This window comes from Branchiostoma lanceolatum, chromosome 1 (assembly GCF_035083965.1).
Source record: "Branchiostoma lanceolatum isolate klBraLanc5 chromosome 1, klBraLanc5.hap2, whole genome shotgun sequence".
NCBI classification, from domain to species: domain Eukaryota; kingdom Metazoa; phylum Chordata; class Leptocardii; order Amphioxiformes; family Branchiostomatidae; genus Branchiostoma; species Branchiostoma lanceolatum.
Window position 1 is genome coordinate 9,847,755 of NC_089722.1, and position 14,710 is coordinate 9,862,464.

Below are 14,710 nucleotides of genomic sequence, written 5' to 3' on the forward strand. Positions count from 1 at the left end.
CAATGATTCAGAGATACAGGTTACCTGGAAAGTGCACGTGCATATGTATCTATTATGTTTTAGACGCTTCACTCGTATCAAGTATCTACATTGTAGGGTGAAGCAAATGTGAAGAAATACACAACTGGAGTTTCCTCAGCACACGCACAATTCGCACGTACGTGTATACACACGCGTGCCAACAAGCACACTGTCCACGTGCTGCTCTTACGGGTAGTTTTAATGAAGTGATGTTGGTTTAGGGTTGTGTCTCATCACTGCGTTGAAAGTCCCCACGATTGGTCTTGGTCTAAACTCAGAATAGTCGCAAACTCTGGAGTGAGACAGAACATGAAAAAAATAGACATACCAGGTTAAATCACAGAATACAAGATTTAATGTAAGTGCTTTGAACTAATCGTTAAACTCTATAGCTAGGTGAAGTTGATTTATTTTGAAGAAAAAACGGAACTCTGCAACACTGAATAGATGATTTGATATTCAGTATACCCTTTGAACTATTAATGATGCTGAAGCGAAAAGATACTACGAACATTAGTATTACAGTACAATGCAAGAAATGTTGTTCAGTGAAATATGAAGCAATTATTTCAAAAGGGCATTTTCAGTATCAATGCTCTTTGCATCCTAAGTACAACGTTTTGGTCCATAAAATAACGGTAATTCGTAAGGCGGCGATCGCGCTGCCTTCTCTCTGCGTTCTGACTGAGCTCTCGCTGCGGCCTAAGTCGGATTTGTGTAACCCTTGATTTCATAATTTGAATATCATGCAAAATGTAAAAGTATGACAGAAGAGACAACAAAGCACACAAAGCGTAGAAAGGTTCGCTTTTTATCTGACATTTGTTGAGAGGTCTGTGAATTTTAGGTCGCAGAGAGCATGCGGCGAGAGCGCCGTCCTAGCGGAATGGGATATAAACGAACCTTGGAAGCTGAGCCTGCCGTCCTTGTTAACGTCAAACAGGTCAAACATCTCCTTGATTTCCTCGTCAGTGATGTTGTCGCACATCTCAGTCATCACGTGCTCAAGTTCAGGAAGGCTGGAGGGGGTACATTGTTGTTATGTAATACTGTCTATCAAATAAGTCAGTACTTCAGTAGAAGATCATAGACCACTCAGGGGACCGACTAAGCCCAGTCTATTTGAACACGTGGTCACCGATCCGATAGAAAGGATTCGCAATGCTTGTGTCAATGGGTAAAATCATTCTAGGGACCGCCAAAAAAGTGATCACAAAAATGTATCAGGTAGTTTTTCGTAATGTAGTAATAGTGGTCAAAAGGACAGGTTTGACTGTATCTTTCTCTGACAAAATCTATTGTCTACGTACTTGCTGTTTATGTTTTGACACGTATTGTCACCATGTTGACTACTGTGTAGCATTGTAGCCTGTGCTTACGCAATCTCTCGCTGGCTGGGTTTAATGACCCCGTCCCCAAAGACGTTTGCTGTAACCGCCAGGCCGGCCGCTAGGAGCGCGATTTTAGTAAGGCCTGTTAGCATTGGAGTCACGAACACGGATGGATACAGTAATCACCTGATGTATCCACTCCCATCCATGTCGAAGGCCCGGAAGGCGCTCCTCAGCCACTCACTCTGATCCTCCGATGCGAACAGCCTCTTCACCATGACGTTGAGGAATTCTGGGAAGTCGATGGTCCCGTCCCCTGTGACAGGGAAGCATCTTGTTACGGTATAATTCTGGTATTACGACTCTTCCCCAGAAATCGATCTGAATCGACGTTTTGGACACGTTCAATATGATCACGGTAGACTTTCCAATACTGCGTGCATAGGTCTATGAAGCATGATTACAGTACGACATAAAGCTAGTTTAATGACCCTTTTATGTTAAACTTCTCTAGATATTAACAAGTAAAGTGTGGACATATTCTATGGTCACGTTCAAATAGGTTTTCTTGTTTGTTACTTCCTTGAATAAATGCTACTTTGCACGGTTTATTTCCAAATGAATAGAAAAAATGCAGCAAGTATCCAAATGAAGCACATAAAAGAAAGCAATCCATGCCAAAAGCATGCCATAATCCCAGCAAACAAACCAAAAACACAAAAGCATGATGTCTTCACAGTTACTGTAGCATGACGAACTGACCGTCCAAGTCCAGCTGCACGACTATCTCCTCCACCTCCTGCTCGGTGGGGTTCTCCCCCATGGCCCGCATCAGCTTCCCCAGCTCCTTGGACCTGATCACTCCGTCCCCGTCCTGGTCTATCGCACTGAACGCCTCACGGAACTCTGCGAAACAAGCAGGATATATATATTTGTATCTTTTGAGAATGAAACAATTGATTACACTGGGCTAGCCAAGGCAGCTATCGCTGGTAACGGCTGACCCACAAAAGTACAGACAAACGTACAACGTGCTTTATGATCGGCAGGTAAGAAAGGTAGTCCCATAGCCTTTTTGAGGCCGTAGTGACAGTAGGTTGTTATCCACTGTGTCTAGGGCACGGTATTGGAAGACGAACACCCATCCCTCTCCTTTCACCGCCTTTTACCTCGGAGTCCCCAATTGCAACCGAAGTCAGGTACCCATTTTTACATCTGGGTGGAGTGAGGAAAATCGTGTAAAGTGCCTTCACCAAGGGAGCAACATCGGTGGCATGTCCCTTGGATTCAAACCCAAGACCCTGTACGTCTACGCCAACACGACGCATCCAAGATGGTTGGAAGGGGAAAATTCAGTTTGGCCACAATAACAGAAGTATTAGTTACCTGTAGTATATAGGATAAGACTTAAAATTAAGATTAGTAGTTGATACGTACCCATAATCTGCTCATGCGTCAATTTCTTTGTCTGTAATGAAGACAAATCAAATAGCTTTAGTACACAGTCTTTTAATGACTGTAAAGACAAAAAAGGAAGCCACATTAACAAACAGCATAAACCTTGTAGTTATCTTGATTTTTACCATTCTTGCGAAGTCCTCGGGTTTGACCCTGACGTTGACCTTAGGCTCCGCCATGCTTGTTCCTTAAAGGTACTGTGCGTCGCACTGCCTACAGAACAATAAACACATGCACGGTTTATAAGATCATTTCAAACTTTAAAAGAATCAAGCAGAAGATATGCGAATGAACTTAAGTCTCGCCATAGCATGAAAACTGATGGTGGTGTCGCTAACACTATAAATATCACGGATATTTGAATAAGAAACATTCAAAGTTTACATGGTAAATGCAAAATACGCGGATATTACACCGAAGTACACATTCAAAACAGTGCATTATAACTACACTGATAATTGTACATTGAGTTCTTTGATACCAGTCGTATCTTGATAGGTGTGTACTAGTCGTATGGTATCTTTGACTTCTTTGAAACGTACTTCGGATTCCCCGAAATTGATGCTTGTAATAGCAGTCGACACGTCATTTAAGGTGATATCTCCCCTATTGAAGTCTGAAGCGCACATGATAATATCTTTAAATGATACAACTCAATATCGATCCAAACCATACCCCGACTACTGACTGTGGAAACGAGAAGGATACATTAATTATTGGTGCTATCTAATCGGAAAGCTTTTAAACGGCGGTCTCTGACTAACGCAGCTGACGGCATGTTTTATTGTCAGTAACCACTAAAGACAATCGATTACTAACAGACTTTTCATGTGTGTGTGTGTGTGTGTGTGTGTGTGTGTGTGTTTGTGTGTGCGTGTGTGTATCTGTGTGTGTGTCTGTCTGTCTGTCTGTTTGTGTGTGTTTCTGCACTTCTAAATCTACACGGCGTGGTGTTGCCATAAGTCTGTGGGACTCCAAGGGTGGCAAAGCAGTATGGGTAAGGGAGTGAAGTCTGCCATCTCTGACTGCCTTGTTCTAGTCGTCTATCGCTCTTTTAGTATTGATCATAAGCATGAAACTTAACTTTTATTGTTGTCTACCATTTATAATTGTTAATGATCTGTAATGACTGATTTCTTTTCCGACTCGGGAGAAATCAGTAACGGTGCGTAATAAGAAACAGTAATCAAAACGCCCTCAGTCCAGGTTCAGGTCCTAACGGACGACGTACAGCAAAACTCAGTCAAAGCAATCTGCAATACTTCACTCTAATCTTCCAGAATGGATCCAAAGGCACGAGAAGAATTGGTGTGTAATGCTACAAGACCGCTGGGTTACGCAACTTTTCAACTTACGTTGTCCTTAAATTCCCTTTCGAATTCAAACAGATTACTGACTTGGAATTTATAATAGTTTCTTACATCATATTTGATTCTAATGGATTATATTACTGCCATTAAAGATCATAGCGATATACTAGGAGCTTGAAATGCCCTTAGGAATGGAAAGTTGTGAAAAAAATGTATCATTTTTTCTTAATGGAATTGAAGCGATTCAGGCAATGATTACGGAAAATTGGAAATTATCGATTTCTTACGCGCCCGCAAGCGACAGAGGCGGTTCACATGTTCCCGCGCGGTAGAGTGAAGTATCGGAAATGCCAAGGTCTCTGTGTAGAGAGACGCCTGAGGAAGTGATCCATGGGAAAGCGTCATTACTGAAATTGTACCAATAACGCGGATCATACCAACTAATTGTGTGGAGGTGGAGATCGATAACTGTTAATAGTAGCTTTGTAGCATATGTGGGGAAAAGAAGCTATAAGACCAATACCATAGTATTAATCTTTTATACTAAGAAAAATAACTTTGGAACTCTGCCTCTTCTGTTGGCGATAGTATCCTTTAGCCTTTGAACATTGTTTGTAAACATTTGTGTCTATCTTCTTATTTCTGATTAGCTTCCAGGCGGCAGTTGTAATTAGCATATAATCATTCTACAGTCTTGGCCAAAATAGTAGAAATAGGAACGACGTGCAGGCTCTGAAAGGTAATTGTAAGTCCCTAGAGACCCTCCATGGCATCCCAGATAGATACGTTCATACATATTTTCAACAGAATTGCATGGAGCAGAAAATTATAGTAGTATACTATTCATTGCGACATTTCAAGTACGTTTACTTTTCGTATCCTTTTGCGGCATATGCTAACTGAGGATTTACAATTCATTTTCAAGTTTGGTTAACCTCAAACGTTTGTTTTGGTTGATATCTTTGCTACAAATGGGTTTCTTACGGAAAACATTAGTAGATTGTTCTATCCGAGACCCACCCTATGAAAGCAGACGTATAAAGGCACATTTGAGACCGACCCGGTGGATTATTTTCACAGATGGATGTTGACTAAATACTGCCGCTTCAAAACATTTACTGTTTACAAAACAGATTTAGAAACCTGACACTACTGACCGCACGTTGCCCCCTCCTCCGAGTAGACCTACCGACAACTACATTAACCAAGGAGGTTATCTCCTTCTAACCACATTGCTATTATATAGAAATGAAAACACACTACACACGATTCTCTCCCTTTGACTACGTTATTAGGCTATGTTAAATATTTCATCTTCTCTGGTGTGAAACAATGTAAGTGATACATTGGCATTAAGTAACTAAGAACAAAATGATTTCATAACTACGCACCAAAAATGAATTGTCAGCTGATATCTACACTAGAAGCGCCCCACTGTCGCTGTTTGAAAAGAAGCATTTTCTAAAAGCTTTTAGATTATATTCTGCTACCTTCAGTATGACCTTCATGTGATGTTACAAGGAACGGCTTACAAGGATCAACCAAGATTTATAAGGTTGTAACGTAGCTTTCCTCTCCTTCCTTGTTCAGGGGCAAATGCAATCCAGCGATAGCACTATTCACTGTTATGTGGTGCTTAACGCTTCACGGCGGCTGCCATAGATGAACTGGAGTGAACTGGCACGTTGACATGCTGAGATGGTTCCCTTAAGTTCGCTCAAGAATAGTGCCACTGGTGCAAGCGAGCTCTGAACTACGCACGGTTTCAGATCTATAGCCTTTTCCAGTATCCATTGGCATGTATTTTAAAGTGGTGCTTATATTCTTAACATGTCCGCTACTGACCATAACAGATACACTTGCAAAGTCAGGAATGCCGTTCTTTCAGAGGTCTGCGTGACTTTCACTGTGAATGATGTGTATCTAAAAAGGCCACAGTAGGATGATTAAGCATAGCAACTTCGAATCTAGCTTCTAATCATACCCACTCATGCTTGTTCTTGCCTTGTCGTGACACTGTCTTTTCCTGTTTCCCGGACTTCGTGTCTAAAACATATGCATTTATATTCTGACAAAATGGCAAAATAATATCATAACAAACACCCCAAACGCTGTAGAAACAACCTTTCTTTTAAGCGATTCCACTTCATGGTTGCGGAGGTTTGACCTGTTGTGACGTTTGGTCATGCCTCCAGTTTCACGCTTGGCTTGACAGAAGTAAAGACCAGTGAAAATAGCCTCCCGAACGTACTGTAACGCCATTTCATTGTGCCATGTAGAGATTTTTGTTTCTAAAACACGACAACTGGGCCTTACTAAAGCCGTGCTGGCGATGAAATGTTACCCTACAATATGTCAATAGCCTGGACTTACCTTGCTTGGACAGGTCGCAGGTATTTCCCTTAAATAAACACTGCGATCGGTCGGTATGGCGAGCGTAGCAGCCTTCTCCTATCAAACAGAATATGCCCCTGCTTCGACACAACGTAACCTTCAGTATGGTTGGCGAACTTTCAAGTTCTCCCCTCGTCCGTGAATAGAAGAATTTGGTTGACCGAAGAACTAACGCACTGTCCGGCAGGCATTACGTCTTAGAGTAATCCTCAATCTTTCGCGTTTCCGTCAAGGAAATACGAGTGTAAAATACTAACAGAGACGATCACAATCTTAAGCGGCCAAGTCGGGAAGGTTTGCTGTTGGTTCAGACTGGCATAAACACATGTATGTTACAGTGGCACATGAAGTCTAAACACTACACTGAGGTGAACAGGAGTAAGCTTACCCTAAGTCCTGTGTGCCGGCAGTCGTACCAGTTCTCGTGCGTTCCCTGTTCACGCTCTACTTTCTGAGTGACGACACACGTGAAGAAAGTCTTTTTCCTTGTCGTACGGCAGGCCAGGTATGACGTATTGTCACCTGAGAGCCCCTGGTAGCAGAACGACAACAACCCTCTGTCGAAAAATGCCAGCGCACTCTCGACCCCCCACTCAAGCGTTCACAACCTAGTCACGTGGTTTGTGGCTATGGAAGGAGTTTAAAGGAGTATTAAATCCGCCGAATCACGTCAAATTAAGTGTTATTTTGTCTCAATAACTGTGAATCCAACCTGATAAATCTGCTCTTTTCACTAAGAAGAAAGAAATGAATTTTAATGTCAGTGAAGATGATACGTAAAGGCATTCGGTAACCCCCGCCCACAGCAAACGTTTGCTCAGACAGCGGGACTACAAGTATTTGTTTTTCATACAGGTGGTTGGATTTCTTAGGCTCCCATTCCACTAGACGGCAATCGCGCTGCGCTCTCGCTGTGACCTAAATCGAATTTGTCTAGTCTTTGATTTGATAGTTGGAACATCATGCAAAATGTAAAAGAGTGGCTGATAAGACAACAAAACACACAGATCGCAAAAAGATTAGTTTTATATACTATGAATTTCGTTGAGTTCTGTGTTAGATTTTAGGTCGGAGAGAGCGCCAGGCGAGAGCGCCGTCCTAGTACAGTATAGCGGAATGGAGGCATTACCGGTGCAGGTTAGAGTCAGCCACGACGTTACACCAGGCTGTGATGTACACAGCGCTCAGCTATAGTCAGCACTTTTACCTCGACGCCCAAATGTAGTTCAATCGACCAAAACCTCAGAATGTATTCCGAGGGTGCGCGGGGTGAATCTTACAGCTCGGACCCGATGCCTCGGCGGGACTGGATTGATTAGGTGGCTGTAGCGGACAAAGTGGTTTATTCCTGAAGGAACTAGAGTGCGGGTGGAGAGAATACATTTCTGCCGTAGTGTTAGGCGAGGCTTTCGGGTAATAGTAACATTAGGTAACGTTCCAGCATAACCCAAGTTCTGTAAGGTGCATGTTCAACTTGTAAAGACGGCGTCACATAGACGCCAGACGAAGGTACTTAGGGAATCGTCAAAAACAAATACGCTCGGGCCCCCAACAAAAACGCAGGAATGTCATAACAAAAGGGCCTGGAACTGAAGTATTCAGTCTAGTCTATTACAAGAAGTAAGAAATACAAAAAAAGTTATACATTTTCTGTAAATATCATGAAATTCGTCCTTGCACTTCACCGAAACTTTTACACCGCCTTTACGACGTATTAGCAGGCGGCATCATTTTGTCCTCAGGCGAGCCATCAGCTACGAAACAGCCACATTAAAGGTTTGTGGGTATTCAATTCCTCGTCTAAGGCGTCTATATGAGCAACATTGGACACAAAACTAGTGATGACAAAAGCTGTAATTACGGCCGTTCTCAATCTTCAAAGGCGGCGTGTATCTTCCCGTGGGAACGCTCCGTGACATCAAAGCGCGATCGATCCCGGGCCTGATGAACAACAAGGCTCGCTTCGTTACCAGTCGGCGACTTGTGCTCTCCGAGAGCCTAACATGGCATATATTTAGAAAAATACGAAGGCTTCACTCACGGAGAGGGACTCAGTTGGGTTGTAAACTCTCGTCGTAATTTGTGTGGAGATGAGCATAGCATACCGTACACGACCGTCGGTCTTAATCATGGGCTGTCTGCTGAAATCAGTGTACAACTTTATCTAACATGGTATGTATATTTAGAAATATGCAAAGGCCTCACTCACGGAGAGGGGCTCGGTTAGGTTGTAAACTCTCGTCGTAATTTGTGTGGGAATGAGCATAGCATATCGATACACGACGTCTTAATCATAGGCTGTCTGCTAAAATCAGTGTACAACTTTATCTTACATGGTATGTATATTTAGACATATGCAAAGGCTTCACTCCCGGAGAGGGATTCGGTTGGGTTGTAAACTCTCGCTGTAATGTGTGTGGGGATGAGCATAGCATACCGTACACGATGGCTTTATTATAGGCTGTCTGCTAAAATCAGTGTAACGTTACAACTTTATCTAACTAAACCGCGACATTTCTGAACGTCGTAGGAATTGTACCACAACCAAGTGCAAGATAATCATGTTGTCGATTCTAATTCGATTACGTTATATTAAAAAATGAGTACGACTAAAATCAATGTTGTAATTTATCCAGTGTAGAAGCGATATGATGAGTGAAAACAATTATAAAAGGTCAATTGAGGTCACTGATCTGTGGATCCACTCAAACCAATCTAAGATCAAAGATTCCCTTCCCCCTCGGGCAAAGCTTCTTCTAATCATCTTCCTCCTAATATATGCCCTATAATTCTGTCTTAGACATTTCAGTATTGTAAGGCGACTGATTCTGCAAAGCTACGGGATTCTACGACGATAGAAGGTTGTGTCGGTTCTCCCAATATGTCTGGACTTCTGACGCAGTATTTGTACTGCAGGGATATCCAACACAAGGAAAAACCCAGAGTTATCAGACTAACCGACATTTTGCATCCCTCCAGCTTTCATGGCCCATGTCAACATTAGTCCTGAGGACACTACATGACTTCATTGCTTTTGCCTCTCTTGTATCCAAGTTTTTATTTTTGTAGGAGAGACTTATTCTATTCTTTAAGTGACAAATATTATATGATAGAAAACCATATAAAGCAGGAGTGAAGCCTAGAAAGTTATTCAATTTCCTCCGCAAGGAGCAATTTCTAGAAAGTGTGACCCTGCCCAGTGCGAAATGTTGAAGGTGAAGACTGGAGTCGTGGTCATCAGTTACACCTGACAGGTCTGGAGATGGGTTTTCTTGCTCCAGACTACGTCTCGGTACACAACATGTGTTGTTAAAGGGGGGGGGGGGGGTAGAACACTGGGCATATCCCGAGAAGCCGGTGTTATTTTTTATCATACCACATTTTCATGACTACAAAATCTACCGAATTTGTAAAATTCCATGACACATAAAACAATAGAATGAAACAATATCAAAACAAATCTGGAGTATGGGTTTCAATAGGATGATAGCCAGACATCAAAGTAAATCTTTAACCCAAAGCAAGTCACAAATATACTCAGGCACTTTCCTTTACCGTTGAGCCCCCCTTTGATACCACACCAACATCCTATTCCCCATATTCATCGTTAGAGTCTATACATATATCCTTTACCTTCAATATAATCTTTCGTCTTAGTGGTCAATATGATATTTACCCATATCAGATTTCGATTTTTCTTATGTATCAGAACTAAGTATGCATGTTTCATTTGCACACGTCATTGCATTCATGGGCTTGAAATGACCGTACAGAGGCTGAATTGGGGCTTGTCACATGTAAACGCACTATGTACTTTTGTCTTACAGACTGTCAGTTATCTGAAAGTTTCTTGAGGAATAGCTCTCTCAGATTTGTAATGTATCTCCGTGTGGTATCTCCTTTCAGTCAATTTGCACGTGGAGTTATAAAGCCTGTCTCTGCCGATGTCTCGGGCCTGGTGACGTAATGTCCGTCACGCCTTCAAGGTGTTTCAGACTGATTCCAATCCCCTACGTCTCGCGTCTACTGAAATGTTATATGTACATTTGGCGCAGACCCAAAGCCCTCTGATATTTCCGGCGCATCTCCAATGTGTTTCCGCCGGTCTATCGCAATAGAATGTCAAGGATGTTGACAGAAATATTTCAACAATTCAGGAATCGAACTATGATATTTGTGTGAATGAATACCAGTTTAACGACGCCGTGGGTAAGCAATCCTCGCCTGACATCACTAATACTTCACATTCAACATAGAACCAAGAAAAGGCCGAGAGGTCGAAGTGAGAAATTCGTTTCTTTTCGCCAGTTCAAGTTTATGATAATTGGACTCATCTGTTTCAGCCTTTTCAAAAGAAGCTACGGAAATAGAACTTCGTCTCCAAGCCGTAAGTTTTAGTTACAATGCTGAACTCTATTAAGATCGTTCTCACATGTTAGAGATGCCTAACCGTGATGTCTGTGCCTTTGGACTCACATTACCTATTCATAGTTTTCGCACGGTCTGATTCTTGTGCCGCACAGCGGGACTCTGGTGGTACTTAGAGATTCCGTGCTTTGACCGTCAAAGATATCAAAAATATTGAGGTATACCATATATACTATTATGTGAAGTGGTTTCGTTTCTCATGCCCGACATGTGCTGCTCTCTTTAAGCAAGATTTCAAGATTTCAATATTCCCCCAAAAGGCCTGCAGTCCTTACCAACATCGTTGAGAAAAGGGTCAGAACACCAAGAAAAAGATGCTGACTCGAAGGCTGACCTTGAGCCCCAAAGACGGAATTTCTAATCATTACACGATGGGCGCTAAGATATTAGTGATCGCTTAATACACCTTGCTGTCGCAATGATAACATACCTTTGAGATGATAAAAATTGTAGCATTCTAACAAAACATCATCTCAAATAAACATTTAGATTATAGAAAGTTTTTAATTGGTTGCAGTAAGCTAAAATGACTACGTCGTGTATTGATGTATAATTACTATTCCGCTATCATCGTATGATCAAAATGGAACTGCAAACTCAGGTTATGAAAGTCGAAAGGTACTTGTTCGAGCGTTAAAAGTCGCATAGGTTGAATCAAGTGTAAGTAATGTCGGTTACGGAAGATGGCGACGTAGAGTAGGCTAGTATCAACGGAAAGGTTAGTGCCGCAGGCGCGTACTGCCTTCTTTAACATTGCTTCTGCACGTCGTATGCCAATCACGTTATAGGTATATAGTTTAGTATAGACACAGCTGAGGTATACTACATGTAAATTGTACTTATAGTTTAAAGGAATTCTGGAGGTCACTAAGTTCAGAAGTTCAGCAGATGTGTGTACTACCATGCCATGGGGAGGGGGGGTGGTAAGGGACTTGTGTAGGAGACACAAACATCTGCGTCAAGATATTCCAAGTTTTCACGTCACTAGAACCATTTGTCACTCATCTGAATTAAGAATAAGTCAAACGAAACTTATACTGCCAACGAAGAAGAACTTATACTGTTGAATAGATGATTCACAAAGCGCATTATAGACTCTAAAATCTACAAGAGAACAACCTAGTCAACTTCAGGTAAAGAATCACAACAAAACAGTGTCAGCAACGCACTCATTATCGCATGGATATATACATGAATGCGGCAGGGACAAGTATAAAGCTTACAATAGACACTAGTTTAAGCAACTTACCTGTAATCTGCGGAAAGTCCTAATCCACTCGCTTAGGTGTATTTTCCTGCGAATTGATGTAACAGCTGTATTATGAGACTAACCTAGAAGGTATGCACCCCTCAGATGTAGTTACGTGGTCACCGGTCCGACAGGTTCTGGTAGAAATGGTCACGTGATTTGTGACGCCCCCACACGGCGAACTCTTGAGGGGTAGATTGTGTGTAACGTTAGAGCCGCAGACAGGGTATAGTGAATAATTCCAGTCTGCCTCCTTCAAAAGGAAACTCTGGAACAGTACTGTTTAGGCGACCCATACGTACTGACCCTGACTTCCCGATGTAGATACCATTTTAGACGTTATTTATCTTTTTAATCATCTATGTACGACAGTTTTTAATATGTACATGTATTTAGAATATTGTTATAGCTCGTTATGCTGTCCATTGTAATGTCTTGACTTTGTCAGCAGGGCTAGCCCATTGTGCTAGCCACAGGCTAGTTGGGCAGCCCTGGCTTTCCCCAGAACAGCCAAACCAATGAATAAAAAAGTATTTCCAGTCAGAAAGGCAGACGTTCAATCAATATAAACAATTTAGCGATGACGGCATGATGAGGTTCACGACAACAAGGCAAACAGCCTTAACCCATCTATATTGTTTGTACGTATGTTATAAACACTTTCAAGTATATTACCATTGTATGGATAGGAAGCGCTGAATGTTTGAGGAGTGGATCACTAAATCAGCATTTTTGAGTGTTAATAGGCCTTGAAAGGGATAAACTAGACAATTTATTCGCGCCTCAGCTGGAAACGACACAACGCTCAAAGCATATCAGTGTGATTTTCAATAGTTACATAATGCCAGGTAACGCTAGGCTGGGCATTTTGGAAGATTAGCAGCCGTTGAAGTTACTAGTATTCTATTTCATCAATGTTTTCTTTCTTGTATACTACCCGCCTTCTCCCCGCCCAACAATGGCCGTAATCCATCACTCCTAAAGCACTAACGCCGATTTTTCGCTGCGTATCAAGGGCGTCGTCAAGCGGAATAGAAGCGCACGACAGCATGGTAATATTCAGTTTTCAGCAAATGTTTCGGGGTGACCCCTAGCAGCATAGAGAAAAGTACTAAACGATAGGTCTACAATGATTGGTCAGCACCACATCATGAAGTTCACACAGTAGGTGCAGTTCTACTATATTTCGCTGCGAAGGCGTCCTTGTACCACAGAGTGTGGGATGATTATGTCGGCCCACATTGACTTGCTTGTTTACATGACAATCTCTAGACACGCAAAAATTGATGTGAGCGCGCGCGCAAAAGAACACAACACACAGAGAATGGTATGACAATTGTTGAGAACAACTTTATTATAACCGTCCTTTCATCAGGACTTTGGATGTCTTGTTTCAAAAGACTGGCTGTGTGAACAAACAACAACAAAAACAACAAACAAACAAACAAACAAACTTCAACACTCGTTCTTCCAGTTAGATAAAGGGTAAAAAGGACAAAGCTATCATCTGATAAGGTCTCCAAGCAGTGAATGGCTAATTTCATGTTTATTTTCACAATTCACACGACATGACTACTACATACTTGATCATAATCTGCAGCACCATCCCTGGCCACCTGCTGGTTAAACAATCGTCAAAATGCAATATTTCAGTCTTTTCGGGAATGGAGAGATCGCCTGAAAACATGTTGTCTTCTTTCATAACAAGGTGCAGCAAACAAGCTTCTATATTAGATATTTCAAATAACTAGTCCAGAAACCTATGAAATATTCAATTCGCGAAACGCATGTACATATATTCTTCTATAAAGTCAGTCTTGAATCTTCTCACATGTCAACGATGAAGGCCGGGTTCGGGTGGATGTTTGACGGTTGGACTTCATTCTTGACGCCGCTCCTCTTCCGACGAGAGAAGATTCTCTTTAGACGTGTCTTCATCGCCTCCATGAGTGTCACGGGATTCTACAAAAGACACTTGTCATTATCAAAAATCATCAGTGGAAGAGATAAAATGAATAACGAGAGCCACGGCAAATGCACAAGTTCAAGGAAATATCTAAGAAGAATTGACGTTCTGAAATGACGTGTCTTATGACCAGGTGTTTGTTTAGAAGACTAGTACTGCACGTCACAGCTATCACATTCATCGATTCAACATTCAAGGCAATACCAAGATGACCTGTAAAGATGCATTAAAAAAAGCCTATAGCAGGACACCCCCTTACATGAGGATGCGTCTTCTTCACATCTTGTGCGCATGTGTGGATGAATTCACCAACAAGCACGATGAGAGCCAACGTCATGCCCCCATACACCAGCACGAACACACCCAACATGTCCTGTAGTCCGATCACAGAGGATTCCAGCACAGTCTGGTCTGTACCGGAACACTCCTGGCTTTTGATCCTGAATAATACAGTTAACGTAATCAATGTAAGTGTTCAGATGATCCTAATAGGTTTTTGAATATTCAGCTTCTTATAAGATACAAAGAATAGCGAATCTATTTTATGATTTTA

At 41.9% G+C, this 14,710-nt stretch overlaps 2 protein-coding genes across 4 annotated transcripts in view; both read right to left on the reverse strand.

The window, feature by feature from the left end:
- Nucleotides 1-189: 189 nt before the first annotated feature.
- LOC136432870 (calmodulin-like) lies at nt 190-12,320 on the reverse strand. 3 transcript variants are annotated; one of them, XM_066424453.1, is made up of 7 exons: nt 12,192-12,320; nt 2,936-3,023; nt 2,790-2,820; nt 2,115-2,258; nt 1,539-1,668; nt 925-1,040; nt 190-313 (listed from the first exon to the last, which is right to left on the reverse strand). In XM_066424453.1, the coding sequence occupies exons 2-7, from the start codon at nt 2,987-2,989 to the stop codon at nt 255-257; spliced, it is 534 nt and encodes a 177-aa protein (XP_066280550.1). In that variant the 5' UTR covers nt 2,990-3,023; nt 12,192-12,320; the 3' UTR covers nt 190-254. The 3 variants fall into 3 exon arrangements, with proteins under 3 accessions (XP_066280550.1, XP_066280558.1, XP_066280569.1); XM_066424461.1 differs by lacking the exon at nt 12,192-12,320 and adding an exon at nt 6,903-7,085; XM_066424472.1 differs by lacking the exon at nt 12,192-12,320 and adding an exon at nt 6,494-6,517.
- Nucleotides 12,321-13,530: 1,210 nt separating this feature from the next.
- LOC136432841 (glutamate receptor 1-like) overlaps nt 13,531-14,710 on the reverse strand; it is a 44,789-nt gene continuing 43,609 nt past the window's right edge. The window contains exons 10-11 of the mRNA XM_066424401.1: nt 14,417-14,597; nt 13,531-14,153 (exon numbers count right to left, since the gene is read on the reverse strand). Coding sequence (XP_066280498.1) covers nt 14,019-14,153; nt 14,417-14,597 — 316 coding nt within the window. The 3' untranslated portion in view covers nt 13,531-14,018. The remainder of the gene's footprint in view (nt 14,154-14,416; nt 14,598-14,710) is intronic.